The 15,056-nt window shown below is 49.1% G+C and overlaps 1 protein-coding gene across 4 annotated transcripts in view; it reads left to right on the top strand.

Moving 5' to 3' along the window:
* Positions 1-15,056, top strand: part of TACC2 (transforming acidic coiled-coil containing protein 2) — a 192,608-nt gene that overhangs the window by 175,251 nt on the left and 2,301 nt on the right. For all 4 annotated transcript variants that reach the window (XM_087432743.1, XM_087432742.1, XM_004428143.3 and 1 more), the window contains 6 exons: positions 2,269-2,412; positions 2,865-2,941; positions 6,452-6,495; positions 12,236-12,396; positions 12,606-12,712; positions 13,106-13,226. In XM_087432743.1, coding sequence (XP_087288869.1) covers positions 2,269-2,412; positions 2,865-2,941; positions 6,452-6,495; positions 12,236-12,396; positions 12,606-12,712; positions 13,106-13,226 — 654 coding nt within the window. The remainder of the gene's footprint in view (positions 1-2,268; positions 2,413-2,864; positions 2,942-6,451; positions 6,496-12,235; positions 12,397-12,605; positions 12,713-13,105; positions 13,227-15,056) is intronic.

The following is a 15,056-nucleotide window of genomic DNA, read 5'->3' on the forward strand; positions in this document are numbered from 1 at the left end:
GGATGAGAGGGGATAGTGAATCGTGGTCTGTGGTGGTAACCCTTTGCATTTACTTAGAAAGCTCCTTATTTTATTTGTTTTCCATTCCCTCCCTTGTTTTACAAAGGACTTTAGGCAGCTTAAAGATCATTAATTCCTGCATTGGTCGTATTTAGTTTCCACCCAATATGATAAAGTTAATTTTAATTCATTTTCTCCTGTACTTCAGAGAGCTGGTTTCTTTTGGGTCAGAGTTGAACCTCCTTCTTGGAAACCTTTTGGCCAAAACTCTGAGATCCTCAGTTTTTTCATCTTCAGGAGGACCAGGATGCATTAGATGGTGTCTAATGTTCTTTCCATTTTGAAATTTTATTGTTCTATTTTTTTCAAAGAACACATTATTTTACTTTTTTAAAAAAATAGGAACAGTTTTTTAAAAAAATCCTATTCAGAATTTTGTGTTTATGGACTTTCTCCATAAATACAAATATTGAGTCTTGATGTCTAGGTATAATTTTCCATTTACTTCCTGAGAAGTTTTGCATATGACAAGTAGACCCGTGAAAACATTTCCAGCAGCAGAGTTTAAGCCACACGTGGGAGAGGCTCTGCCCTGTGGTCACTCCTTCTTCTGAGAGGTCAGCCTGCCTGCTCCCGAGGGCTGTGAACTTGTGTTCTGGTCAAATGTCCTATAAAGTGTCCTGTAACAGGTTTCTTGAGGACCTGAGGCTAAAAAGATCATGGCATCCCATTTGACATGTGGGCGTGACTCTAGGGTCTGATTGAACAAGGGCCGAGTGTGCCCCTCTCTGACCGGCTATAGTCATTCGGGTCCTACTTCAGAGTTAGCCAAACACTCGAGGCCAGGCAACCGAAGCTCAAGTTCCAGGGCAACCTAAACCGTTTAGTTCATCTTGCATGTGTACAACTAACTGGTCCTAACTCAGTGATCTCCGTCCTATCCATTAAACTTCCACCTGAGTCTTCTAAGCTGTCTCCCTCTTCAAGTTCATTTCCCCGAGGCTGGAGGAGGATCAGCATGCCTGTGCTTGTGATTGGAGAGAGAAACTGTTCACGTGTTTCAGGTGCACCCCCTTCCCAGTTACTGTTCTTTAATCATAGCTGCTGCCACTTACAAGTCGAGTCCTCATCATTCTTTTCCCAAATCTCTCTCTCTGTCTACTACACTGTGGTGTTCTGTCCACTACTCAATTGCTTCTCATAAATTTCCCAAGGAAGAGGCAGTGGCCCTCTGCCTGTTAGACCATTACTTCACATCGAATTGGACTCTGGTAACCAGGGTGGAGGTTTGCCTGGGCACCACGACAGCCCCAGGAGGTTAATGAATAGGACTGGGAGTGCAGTTGGTTTGGTGTTTCTTTTGCAGTAGAATTAGACTGACAACCCCGCTGCGCTGGTTGATGCTGCTGCTAACACCGCATTTCAAGTGTGTTGGAAATTGCTGTGCATTTTGTGCAAAGGGAGGCAGAGTAACCTCAGACCCCTCCTCCCTCCCTTGAGGCTAGTTTCTGTCTTCCATAGAAGGCTGCAAAGCGGTGAAACCTGTGTCAGTTGTGGGGGGCGGGGAATTGTTCCACTTATTGAGGGTGTTATGAGCCAATGTGGATATCATCATTGATCCGGTTTTCCATTTTCTCATTGACACAACAGACTTAAGGCAACGTAACTCCAACACAACACCTCTAACCTTTAGGCATCCTGAAACTAGCTTGTTGAACGTGACATTGGTTGACACCTATGGTAGGCTTTAAGCTTCGTGTAAATCATATCCTTTCAAACAGAGCTCAACAAATGCCCCCCCGAAATTGAAACGTGGACAGTCTTGCAAAAATGATCAGATCTGCAGTTATATTCAAAACTAGGCAAACGTAGACTAGAATTCAACGTCGTTCACCATCAGGCTTTTATTTTGGAAGTGGAGCCTGCTGGAAAATGACTTTGCTTGTTACATGCTGTGCCTAAATGCTTCGGCGTCTGATAAATGGCAGTGATAAACAGGCAGCAGACATGCTTGACTCCAAGGGCTGGGGGTTGGGGAGGCCTCCGCCATTAGCCCCTTTGTCTGCCTGTACAGGTGCAAAATGATAGATTTCCGTAGATTGTGTCCGGCATTTCCCCATTCATTAGTCTTAGCATTTTCTCATAGTTTTGATGTTCTTTGTTTCAAAACCATACAACTGACCCATTCACGAGAGGATGAATGCAATCTTCTTTGTCATATGATTGATGTTAACTTCTTTTTTTTTTAAATTAAAAACCATTCCACAGAGAGAGGCTGCTCACCCAACAGATGTCTCCATCTCCAAAACAGCCTTGTACTCCCGCATCGGGACCGCCGAAGTGGAGAAACCCGCAAGCCTTCTGTTCCAGCAGCCCGACCTAGACTCCGCGCTCCAGATCGCCCGAGCAGAGGTATTGTGGTGTGTGGCTCAGAGAAGGCCAGCTCTGTTGCCCTGGGCAAAGCTCTGGTTTCTGCCGCATGTAAAAGCATATATATACACCCACAGTCCACAAAGCCAGCATCTTTGGACACAGACTTTCTCCTCTGACCACCGCTGGCAGAGATGGTGGCAAACGTGGGTTTTGATCTTCCTGGACACCATCATTTAACGGGCCCTTATGGCCTTGTTTGATTTATAATGAAAAGCATACGCCTTTTAGTCGCTGGCAGGGGACACTGAAAGTCTGATATCTGGGTTATGTCTGTCTCAGGCTCAGGGAGATTCTCTGAATACAGTTATGGTTGGGTGTAGCAAGTTTTAATTCTACACTTGTTCGATGTCTCCTGGTCTTGGTCTGTGAATTGCTCAGATCTGAATTCACTCATTTGGGGCTAACCTTTCTTTTCTTCTTCCTGATGCTAGATCATAACCAAGGAGAGAGAGGTCTCAGAGTGGAAAGACAAATATGAAGAAAGCAGGCGGGAAGTGATGGAAATGAGGTCAGTTGTGATGCTCCGGCTTCCTGGTCCCTGGAGGTTGCTCACCTGGGCCTTCATAACAGCCGGAGCAGCTGTGGCCCCTGTCTTCTATAGAAGTTATCTTTTCTTTATGACACAAGGTTCATATTTTCACACAAGTATTTTTAGTATATTAGTTATTAAAATGTCATGCACATGAGTTAAATAATGCAATCAAATAAATATATGTACAATGAAAAACAGTCTCCTCCCTGCTTGGCCTCCAATTCCACAACCCTTAGGTAACTGCTGTGCACCGTTTCTCATGGGTCCTTCAAGAATTTTCCATTTCTGAACACAAATGTGTAAATGTATCTGTATAGCCTCCTTGTTTCTTCAGAAGTGGAGAGAGGAAATACACATTGTCCTACACGCTTTTTTTAACTTAGCATATCTTGGACAGATTTTTATAGATCTCGACCTCATTGTTTAACGGATATTTAATGGTCCTTGTATGGTTCTGACATAGTTCATTTCACCAGTCTCAGTGGATAAGCATTTGGGTTGTCTCCTGACTTTGGCTTGAATGGTCTATTTTCATTTGCTACATACTGTAGTAGGAGTATGGCAGCCACACGTCTTAAGTGCCTGCCATGTGCCAAGTGCTGTGTTTTTGGCTAGAGACCCATGGTCTCTGTTTCTCCCTCAGCCCTCAAGAAGGGGTCCTCAGCCCCATTAGGAAGGCTCAGGGAGGTTAGGTGACTTGCCCATGGTCCTGGAGCTCTAGTTAGAAGAACGTGAATTTGAATCCACCTTTCTGACTCCCAAACGCAAACTCGTTACTCTGTGCCCAGCCGCCTGCCTCCCTCATTCTTAGCTCCTTTCCTCCTGTATTTTCTCTCAATTCATCATCATCTTAGAAACTAAGAAACCATCTCTGGGGCTTGAACTTACCCTTGGGTTGTGATTTGAAAAACTATATTGCAGGTGGCATTTTTAAAGCAACTTTGGCCCAAACCTTTGCTCCGACCACCCCGGTCTAGTACGCCATGTCCAGGTTCTGACTGCTGCCAGGTCTGAGAGCTGCTCACGGGGGGCACAGTTCATTTTTCCACACACCTGCTTTCTTCTGCACAAAAATTAACCCATGGATTTTCCAATTGCAAGAGAAGATAAGAATTAGAGCACAATGTTTCTAACATGATGGAAAATCTGGCACTGGCCGAAAATCCACAATAGGCTTCATTGTTAAGCCTCAAAGTTTGGGAGTAAGAGAAGGGATGAATTTTTAAAAATTGATTGAAGAGTTAGTACATTTATGGTGCACTTAATTGCAATAGCAGCTGCTAGTTAATTATCAAAATCAATTGCATTCCTGGCTACCATTTTAAGTGGCAAGCAAATTAGATAATCATACTCCTGTTTTCTGCGTCAAATAGTATCTTCCTGAAAATTCTCCTGTTAGTTCCTTCTTCCTGTTGATGCTTTTTGTGACTGCTTCTGGAGGTTAATCTTAGTGTGCTATTTCACATTCAAACTGAGGCCCTGCAGTTGCATTATTTTTAAATCTCTTTCTTTTTTCTTTGGTAAGGGAGTGGGGGAGGGAGCAGGGTGGCTTTAGGTATTTGCCTGCCCTGAAGATGACAGCAGGGCACGCTGGGAAGGCCAGAAGTTCTGTCTCTGGTTCCTTCGCCTCCCCAGGGAGAAACTACGCCTATGGGGGCTCCGGGGAGTGATATTTAGTAACTGGTACGGTGGGATTTCAAGTGTCACCTGCTGGCGGCTGGCACAGCTGCACTGGTGTTTGATGGCCTGGATGTCCGCCCTGTCAGCCTCTGGAGTCAGGCTCTGCTTCCTAGCTGCTTGGGGCCTGATCCTTATCTCTGAGCGTCACTTTGCTTATCTGTAAGATGAGGGTAGATTACAGTGCCTCCAGGCAGCAGAGCATGAGGGTTATGAACAGAGGCTCCTGGGGCCGGTGCTTGGATTCGAATCCTCGCTCTGCCCCTTTGTAGCCCTGGGATCCTGGAAAGGTTCCGGAATGACCCTGTGCCCCAATATCCCCGTCAGCAATTCTGGGGACAGTGATGGCCCTGCCTTTTAGGGTCCTTGTGAGGGTGAGGTGAAGATACAGTGCAGCTGAAACAGCTTTGGACCCTGGCCTCCCAGGATTTCTGAGAGGACACGTCCCTTACCTGCTGTGGGCCGGCCTCTGTCCTCAGTGGTGATGGGTGTGGAGGGGCGGCCTCAAAGACCCATCACCGTTTTGTGATTCAGGGGTGCAGGGAGGTGGGGTTTAATCACAAAAGACGCAGAGTGCTTCTGTGTGGGATTCAGAAAGAAGCCAGGTGGGCTCGTGTCATGGTCACCCTTCCTGTGGGTCTGCCCTGGGGTGAGGCATTGACCTTGGGGCAGCCAACAGTAGACACCCAGTAGCCAGGAAGCCTTCAGACTTTGCAGAATGCATTCTGCTTTCATTGTCCTTTTTAACCTCATTTGACGGCCCCCCCACCAGCCCTGAACGTCAGGGTCTAGGGTCATCGGCACTGTACGAGGGCGTAAGCTAAACCCCAGCATCTGTGACTGACTTGTCTGAATCACACAGCTGGGAGAGGAAGGGCCAGCTGTAAGCAGGGTCCGGATCTGTTGGTGGTTAGCAGCCTGGGTTCTCTTGTGGAGAATAATTATTAGATAATGTAGGTGAAACCCCCAAGTCTTTTTCAGGAGGTTCCTTCTGGAAAGTTGAGTTTGGAAGGAGGGCTTCTTCACTCCTGGGTCCTTCCACGTGGGGGCAGCACTGAGGCTGTCTTACAAGCAGGAGATCTTAGTGCTTTTGTGCAGCTACTGTTTATTGAGACTACCCAAGAAGTGCAACTATTTCTTCCCCTGCCCTCCCTCCTCACCACCAAACACAGGTGACTAAGAAGTGGCCCCAAGGAGCTTCCACTCATGTACTATGATGCTAGGTATATGAGACGTTTTAGAAGAAGATTCAGATAAAATGTTATGGAGTCCCAAGGAGAAATTAGGAAAGGCTTCCTGGAGGAGATAGCATTTGAATTAGACCTTAAGAAACAGACTATGAGAGGTGGAAATACAGAGAGGATGTGAACAACATGAGCAAGGTCATGGAGGTGAGAAAGCCCAGAGCAAACATAAAATTATGTGTTCTTGTTGGACACTGTGTTCACGCCATGGCGTGGAAGGAGGTAAGACTGATGAGGGAGATCAGGCCCAGGTGCAGAAGGCTTCAGTTGTCACGCTGAAGGTTTGGCCTTATGTTTTATCTCAGTGGGCAGTGGGGAGACATTGAAAGTTTTGCACAAGGGAGTGGTGTGTTCAAGAGTCACGCACTAGGAAGTGAACCTATTTGGTTGTGCAAGGAGAGGGCTGAGGTTGGAGGTGACCCTAGAAGAGTGAGCCAACTGTGACAGGTAAGACTTGTCCTCTTGGACATGGGTCAGGCTGCTGATGTCCAGCACATGGGCCCCTGAGTGAAATTAAAAACTGTTCTGTTGTCATGGTTCCAACATGTTGTCCCTTTTCTTACAGGAAAATAGTGGCCGAATATGAGAAGACCATCGCTCAGATGATAGGTGGGTGTCCTGATCGGCGGGGCTCAGGGCAGGTTTCTAGAGCCCGGAGGGCTCTGAAGGTGGAGACTCAGCATGTTCCTCTTAGGCTCCTCTTAGATCATGAAGTCCTTCAGGGAGGGCTCGGAGCATCCCAGGGTGTGGCTTTACCCCACGGCAGGGAGCCTGGGGACCTCCTGGAAACACCTGCTAGAAGGTCCCTTAGGTGTTCATGCCTGTGAGGAGCCGTGAAAGTCACCTCAGTGGCCACCATTCGACCAGCTAGGACTGTCCACCTCATGGGGAAAGAGATTTGGGTTGGTTCCTGGGATGTTTGGGGGCTTTTTTGCTCATGGGAGAAACTGTTTAGAATCAAATCCCTAAACCCTAGTTTAGTTTAGACTCAAGTGACAAAATGCCCCACTCAGCCTTGATACAAGGCTCTAGGACAAGGACAGTAGAACATGTGACAGTCCAGCTGCCAGCCCGGCTTCCTCCTGTGATGTGGCAGACCCTGTTAACTAGTCGTTGGACACAGCATCCCTGGCAGTCAGCACTGACAGATTGCTTTGGTCTGCAATAAAAGAAGGACTCAAGTGATGAGTTAGACACACCTGGCTCTTTTTTTTTTTTTTTTTTAAATAATAAGAAAAGATCTTGCAGAAGTTTTAAGCCCAAGTTTTTACACTAATGATCACTATTCAAAAATGATGTTATGGCTCTGGGAGGGGGAGGTGTCTATCTGTTTATTTGCTTAGGTCTGTGATACCAGTTTTTAAAAAATCTTTTACTCCTAAAGACATCTGGAGTAAAGGCCCTAGCTCACTGCAAACCACAGTCTCGGTGTCCAGTCTTGACGCTGTGCCAGCAGATGACCCCCATCTCAAACGTTTGGATGTGCGTCACTCCACACCTCTAGCTTGTCCCTCGATACATATGAGAGCAGCCTTGGGAATGGTGACAAGGCCGACAGTTGAGTGCTTCCATTCAAAGGAGCTTTCATTTTGCTTTATTATGATGAAGGCCGTTTCTCCCAGAGCTCAGGGGGAAGCCCGTTGGGGTGTTTCTAAGGATCAGCCTAGTGGTATATGCTTTCTATCCAGTGAAACCTCTTTATTAAATTGTTGTAAGAATTTATGAATACATATGGATGAGATGAAACAAAACTCTTGGAACTGAAACTGCCAGTAAAAGTGGTCAGGGTGAAGGATTTATGTCTTCCAATATACAGTGTTTGGCAAGCTGAGCACAACCTTTTGGCCTCCTGGAGTCTTGGGATGTGAAAACGTCACTCATACTTACCATGGCTCACCTGGAAACATCCTTCTGCATCTCAGAGTCATACATTTTTGGTCTTGGTGATGACGTGTGGGCCAGTGTTGAAATGGGGGTAAAAGGGCGTGAGCCTTTGCCCCTGACAGACAGCTGCCCAGAACTATCTTTTATTGCTCAGCTGGCAATTTTGATGTAAGCAGACATTCCCTCTTGCCAACTAAAAGAGTAAGAATCTCTCTAGGTGGCGTAAGTGGTCTGTCCTTGTGACAGATAGATTATTCAACTCTGATGCTTTCCTCCCAGAGTGTTTGCAGGTGACGGTAGTTAGAACATTTTCAGTTCTCAACAACCTGAGGAGTATATGCAACCCTGACTCCAGAGATGGTGGCCACACATGTCCACCCCTCCCCCGGTTCGCCGTCCCCCCAGGAGGCCTGATATGTTTGGCCTGAGGGTCCCTCTCTTCAAGAACTGTGAACTTGCCCCTTTTGAGCTTTTTCCTGTTTAGGGTGTTTGAGCACCCCTAGTGGCTCCTTGAGACCCCTCCAGCAACCCTAGCTGGAAGCAGCATTTGTCACTCAGGGTGGTCTCTCACTGTGTGTCCGTTCCTCGTTCCCCCTCCTCACTCTCCCGTTCACTGCCCCTGTCATCATCCACTTTTCCAGAGCTGTTCTCATCAGAAAGGTGGCAGGTCTGTGGTTGTCATCCATCAGTCACTTTTGCAGGTCGTTGATTAGGGCCACCGTAGATTTAGGGGTCCTCGTGTCCTTGTGGAAGATGATATGGGTCTGGGGCACAGCTGGGACCTGCTGTAGCTGTGGTGGGACCTGCCTCCTTTCTGGGCCGGTCTCTGCATGTGTAGGAACACACCCACATGTCTCATCTGGATTCCATATTTTTCTTCTCATTTGCACTCACCTAACCAGCATTCCTCGTGGATGGAAACTCAGGGCCAGAGAGCCTGGCAGTTCAGGACCAGAGTGAACGTAATAGCGTTCTAAAGTTAAAACCAGCTTCCGTCCCACCTACATGAGCCCTTCCTGGCTCCAGCCGAGCTCTGTGGCTTGCATTTAACCTTCACAAATGCTCCACGCCAGTGTGACATCTGTCCTGCCATCGTCATCCATTCTCGTCACATGTTACTAAAGAGAATATGTATTATTAAGTTCAAATATTGAATATGTAGAATTCAGAACAAAGAGAGATTTCTGTGCTTTCTGCATTCCAGGTTGTTGCAATTGATTTTTTTTTCTGCTCTCCTAACAACTGCCCTGATTATCTGTTTTGCTTCCATTTTCTGTTGCTTCTTGCCCTTTGCTTGCAAAACAAACAGGCAAGCCTGGTAAGTAAACGCTTTTCACCTAATTTGACACCTGCCCATTGCAACCCTTGTTTGTTTGTTTTCCTATTTTTGTTACTTTTGCTTTTGTGTATTTGCTGCATTCCCCACGTGGTTTCCTAATGTTTTGCCTGAAAAAGCCAGAAAAATCTCCAGGGGCATTGTTTTTTTGTTGAGTCTAGAGCGCCTTTGGTGTGGGGCTGATTTCCTGATTTGAAGAACCTAACAGGATTTGTAATTTTTACACAACGATCTGCGAAGCACTCCCGCCTCCCCGGACTCCTGGGAACTGGGAAATCTATTTCTAGGGGGGTTCTCTGGGGAGGAAAGGAAACCTGAGGCAGGCTGAGTCTCAGATCCAGGAAATCAGATGGACGCCGTTTGATAAATGGCGCCTTTACCAGGCCAAGGGGAGTGTACACACGGCCTGAGACCGGCCCAGAATGTGCATTGTGCAGTGAGGAGAACCAAGGAAGCAGCTCAAGTTCAAAGAATGAAAACAAGCATTTGGTACTCGTGAAACTTCGAAATGCCCTTTCTTTTAGGAGTCTAGATGTAGCAAGCTGATTGTTCTCACTATATGTTAAAGAGCTCCCCCTTCGTGGGTCACTGAGATGTGATGTCATGCCAGTTTGGGGGTGCCAATGATGCTGTTGATAATGGTCATTGATACTGGGTTCTTACTACATGGCAAGGGCTTTATATACGTTCTCTCCTTTAATCTTCCCCCAAACGCCAGGAGAGAAGTACTGCGATCCCCTCTTTCAGGGGAAGAGGCTGAAACTCACCGAGGTTAAAAACCCCATCCAAGGTCACACAGCTGGGAAGTGTCAGAACTGGAACTCAAACTTGGGTAGTCGGGCTCAGAAGCCTGAGTTCTTCACCTGTGTCCTGGGAGCGGGAGCTCTGAGAGGCAGGGTTGGAGAGACATCAGGCGTCTTAGGGCCAGTGGTTCTCCAGGCATGCTCCCTGGACCAGCTGCCACAGCATTGCTGGGAATGTGTCACAGGTGCAGATTCTCGGCCCCACCCCAGACCTGAATCACAACCCCCGGGGTGGGGTGTAGCAATCTGTTTGAACAAGCCCCAGCTGATTCAGATGCACACTCACCTATGAAAACCCCCTCATTTTGGAAATGAGGCCCTGGGACCCCGAGAGTGAGGACTTTTGAGCAAGTTTATGTCGGGGCTGGAGCTAAAACCAGGACAGGGCCTGCCTGTTCTGTGCTCTTCCCTCCACACCACACGGCAGGAATATGCCTGACTTCGGATACAGAAAGATGCTGCTGTGTCAGGACTCTAAGGGAAAAGAACCCAAACGGCATTGCCCTGCTTTTAAGGGAGCTGCGTCCTCCCGGGTCTGTTACTAAGAGGCCCGTGTAGAGACCTGGTTGTGAGCATGGCTTCGGCTTTGGGTCTGCTGCTGCCTCGGTGAGCGAGTGACTTAGCTTCTGCAACCCCTGTTCACCTTCTGTGACATGGAGATCAGAAACCTGCCCCTGGGTTGTTGCGAGGCCTCCCTGGTTCATGCATCGCCCGGGCTTGTGTCAAGGTGTCCTGTGAGTCAGGCACTGTCCTAGGCCCTGGGACAGAGCAGAGGACAAAACCGACTCAGGACCCTGCCCTCATGGAGCATGCATTCTGGGCGAGACGGGCAGCCAGCAGACAACAAATGTGCACACACACGCCCATCTGATAGAATGAAGGAGTGGCCGCTGCTGGGGAGAGATTGAAGGACTGGGGTGGGGAGGAGGTGTTTCCCACCCATGAGCAGGGAAGGTGCCTCTGGGGAGGTAACCTGGGATCAGAGACCTGAGTGAGCAAGGTGGACAGGACCACCTGGGGCGTGGAGGCCACTGTGGCTGCAGCAGGGAGGGCAGAGAGCAGAGTGTGTGGGGAAGGAGTTTGGATTTTGTTCCCCGTGTAGGGGGATGCCCCTGGGGGGCTCTGAGCAGGAGTGAGGTGACCTGGTTTGGACTTCCGGAAGCTCAGTCTGGCTGCTAGGTGCTGGCTTAGGAGCATTAAATGAAGAGAACGGTCAGCATGGTGCCTGACACGTGAAAGGGCCAGTACTCACTGGCTGCTGCTGTTGTTATTATGTTTATTATTATTATTATTCCCGGATGCGACCCATCCTTCGGCAGCCAGCCCTTGGGGCTAGTCCTGGGTAGCAGGAGCCCGCTTCCAGGTGACCTGGGGCTGACGGAAGGACAGGTCTGCAGAGCTCCTCCCCCAGGAGCTGCAAGTGGGCCCTTCTCCCTTCCCACTCTGCTGTCACCGAAGTTCCAGACAGATCAGAGCACAGGTTCCTCACCCACAGGACCAGTGGTGGATCAGCACACAAAACAGAGTATTGTGCAGGCGAGGGGCTTTTATGTGGAGTGGTCAGAGAAAGCCTTTCTCATAAACATGAAGTGGTTTTCAAGATGTTTGGGGCAGAATATTAGCTTGTGATGGCCCAGAGAGGTGGGATCGAGGACAGGAAGGACCAGCCACTGTGACCTGGGCCAGAATTTAATTTTTTTATACATAACTGAGAAACTCACACTGACAGAAATAGCTCCATTTTTCTCAGAGTTAAGACAACTGTTCTATCAAAGGAAATGTCCATTTCTGTGTGAAGCAGAATTTCAGGGCGACGCTTACGTGGGCTTTGGATTCAGGGGATGTTGTAAGGATGAAGAAACCTTTTTCTTTTCCATGATCATCTCTTTATCTTGATAACACTTAGGAAGGCCGACCCCTCACAGCCCAGACTACTGCAGCTTTTAACCTTGCCCAACACAAAATTCAGTAGTGATGTTTTCTTCTTTATGTTATGGATCTATCTGTTTGCTGTCAATAACCAAATAGAATCACTGGGGTGTCCAGTGTAGATTTTTAAGGGGCTGCATCGATGAGGTTAAAGAACAGTGGCTAGTTTCCATCTGTCTAATACAGCACAAGCCCAGGTCTGGGATGCCGGGGCCATGGGTTTTGTTCCTTGGAGACAGGGTCTGGGTGGGCTCGGGGGAGTGGGTCCATCCCAGCTGAGGTCTGAGATGCCCCCTGATTAGGCTGAGTTGCATCCAAGGCCTCGGCTCCCCGAGGCCCCTGAGACCAGGTTCAGATTCCATGGGCTTCATCGTTTGCTCCTTGTCTCTCCTGCCAGAGGATGAACAGAGGGAGAAGTCGGTCTCCCACCAAACGGTCCAGCAGCTGGTCCTGGAGAAGGAGCAAGCCCTGGCTGACCTGAACTCCGTGGAGAAATCTCTGGCCGATCTCTTTAGGAGATACGAGAAGATGAAAGAGGTCCTGGAGGGCTTCCGCAAGGTGTGTTTGTGTTCAGGGGCAGAGCAGGAGGCTGGACGTGTGGGGCAGGAGGAGGTGGAACAGGTTGGGAGAGATTCTGGGACATTCTGGAAGGCGTCCTCGCAGGCTGGGGAGTCAGACTTGGCTGGCCAGGGTTACACCTTCTTGGGGTTCCCAACGCTCCTTGACATTTCTTCTGTGGGCTCGACCCCTGTCCTCTGTCGTGTCAGAATGAAGAGGTGCTGAAGAAGTGTGCTCAGGAGTACCTGTCCCGAGTCAAGAAAGAGGAGCAGAGGTACCAGGCCCTGAAGGTGCATGCGGAGGAAAAGCTGGACAGGTAACAGGCCCGGGGTCTGCTCTCACGGGCCTCCCAGCAGCCCCTGCCAAGGCAGGCTGGGGGCTCCAATAGCACCCCTGGCACTGGCCTGGGGAGAGCGGATAATCCGTGTGCATTTTTCCAGTATGACTCATGAGGGCACTCTCAGGGAGCATGCGTTTTGATAAGTGGGGGATAAGTTGTGGTTTCCAGGGCCCCCACTAAAGCACCTGGACCTCATGGGAATGGGGGTTGGAGGGGGCGGTTCTCATGGGCTCCTGTGCCGGGCTCCTGTTGGTGGGAGCTGGAGGCAGAGAGTTCCCCCTGTCCAGCATTGGGAGGAGGAAGGCAGGAGGCGTCTACAGGGAAGGGTGATCATTTCTGAGCTCTCACCCCTGCACCCCGTTCCCGCAGGGCCAACGCCGAGATCGCCCAGGTCCGGGGCAAGGCCCAGCAGGAGCAGGCTGCCTACCAGGCCAGCCTGCGGAAGGAGCAGCTGCGCGTGGACGCTCTGGAAAGAACGCTGGAGCAGAAGGTAAGAGGCCGAGGGCGACAGCCTCCAGGCCGGGGGGGCTGGCCAGACCCTCAGATAAGCAGAGGCTGGGCTTCCCTGCGCCCATGGCAGCTCTGGGGACAGCCCGCAAACAGCGGCTCTCCCAGGACAAGTTTGTGCTTCTTGAGCATGTCCTTGCTCTCCCTCAGGAAGATCCAGTTTAATGCCCGCTTTTCTGCCTGTCCTGGAATTGCTGCCTGCTGGGTGTTTATTTTCGTTTTTCCTTTTCAACTTTCATTCATTTGTCAAATATTTACCAGGCACCTACAACGTGCAGGCATAGTACTTTAGTCCCTGTACCATGCTTACTGGGGAGTGGATGGGGTCCCCACCAGGCCCCTGGCAAAGATGACTGGCTGGTGCAGAAAATGGGCCGTGTCAGGGTCAGAAGGGCCCCCAGGTGTCCTCTTATTTCGATGGCTAGGGGGATCCTCCTGAGGTCCCTCAGCTTGTCCCGGGGTTTCCTGATTTCCAATTTAGTGCTCAGTTCACTGTACACACCGTCTCCCTGGGTGTCCATATGAGAAGCCCCTTCTGCCCGGGAGTGCCATATGAGTCTGAGTCTGGATGAGTGTGGGCCAGGCAGGCCCCCTCCCTGGGTGTGTTTCTAGAACGGGAGTTTCCAGACATGCAACCCCATTCTGGTTGAATTATAGAGCCTTCAGATTCCCCTGGATCGTCATCAGGGACCGCAATGGCCTCGGGTAGCATCACTTCTCATGCATTTGGGCCTTGATGGGCAGTCATGGGGTGCTGTGTAGGCAGGTGGCATCAGGGGTCCAGCATGTCTCCTACATGGCCTCTGCTAACCGAGAAGCACCCGGCCATCCTCACATTGGCCCCTTTCCTGTGCCTGCACCCAGCCAGGTTCCAGGGGGCTGGCTGTGGTCCCAAGACCAAGCAGTGGACAGGTGCTACTGCTCTCTCCACCTACATGATGTCAGGGAAAGAGCCCTGGACACAGGAGATTCAGGTCCTCCCCCAACCCTGCCGTCCATTCTGTCCTAGGCAAGCCTGGCACTTCACGTCGGTTTCTAGATTTCTAATGTTGGAGGATTAAACTGGAAGATCTAGAAGGTTCCCTCTAATTCTGAGAATTATATGGCTCTATTCGTTGAATGAATTTCCCTGAGTCCAGGTCTAATCAACGCTCAACCTCCACTTGGCCCTATGTCCCGCAGTCTGTCCCTGGTTATCCAGAATTCAGACAACTAGAAACTCACGCAACCAGATCATTATTTTCCTCTTAGGATGAAAAAGACAAATGGCTACCAGACAGTTTAATAAAAGAAAGAGCCTGGACTATGCCACATATGCCATATATGTTCAACCACCTCTATTTTCCAGGCTCTGACCATTGTTCTTAGCAGTAACCACAGAGACAAGCAGTACAGTCAGTACCCACTCCATATTTACTGAGCATCATTGCAGTTTTAGTGTTGGGAGAGTATTTATTTTTACTCTTTGAATGTTGATAATTCACATATGGCATATTCGGTGACTTTTGAAAAATGGAATATTCCTTTAAATTAAAGACCACATTCCCCAGTCGTTTTGGCTATTAAAGCAGTTGTGTATCAAATGTTTCTAGATGAGAAATGTAGCAATACGGTTGTTTGAGATTGTTCCCTGTACTTCCTTCAGGATTTGATGGTGTTGAAATTGCATCACAGCGTTAGCTAAAACCATAGAGGTAAAACAGGAATCAGGAGGGATGTTTTCAAGGCACCTGGCCTGCTCAGACTATTACAGTTGCAAAATGAAGGTGATGCTAAATTTTCTGGCATACTAAAAGTCAAGAAAGCAAGCAAA

Source organism: Ceratotherium simum, chromosome 6, assembly GCF_057802395.1.
Source record: "Ceratotherium simum simum isolate JZ-2026a chromosome 6, ASM5780239v1, whole genome shotgun sequence".
NCBI lineage: Eukaryota > Metazoa > Chordata > Mammalia > Perissodactyla > Rhinocerotidae > Ceratotherium > Ceratotherium simum.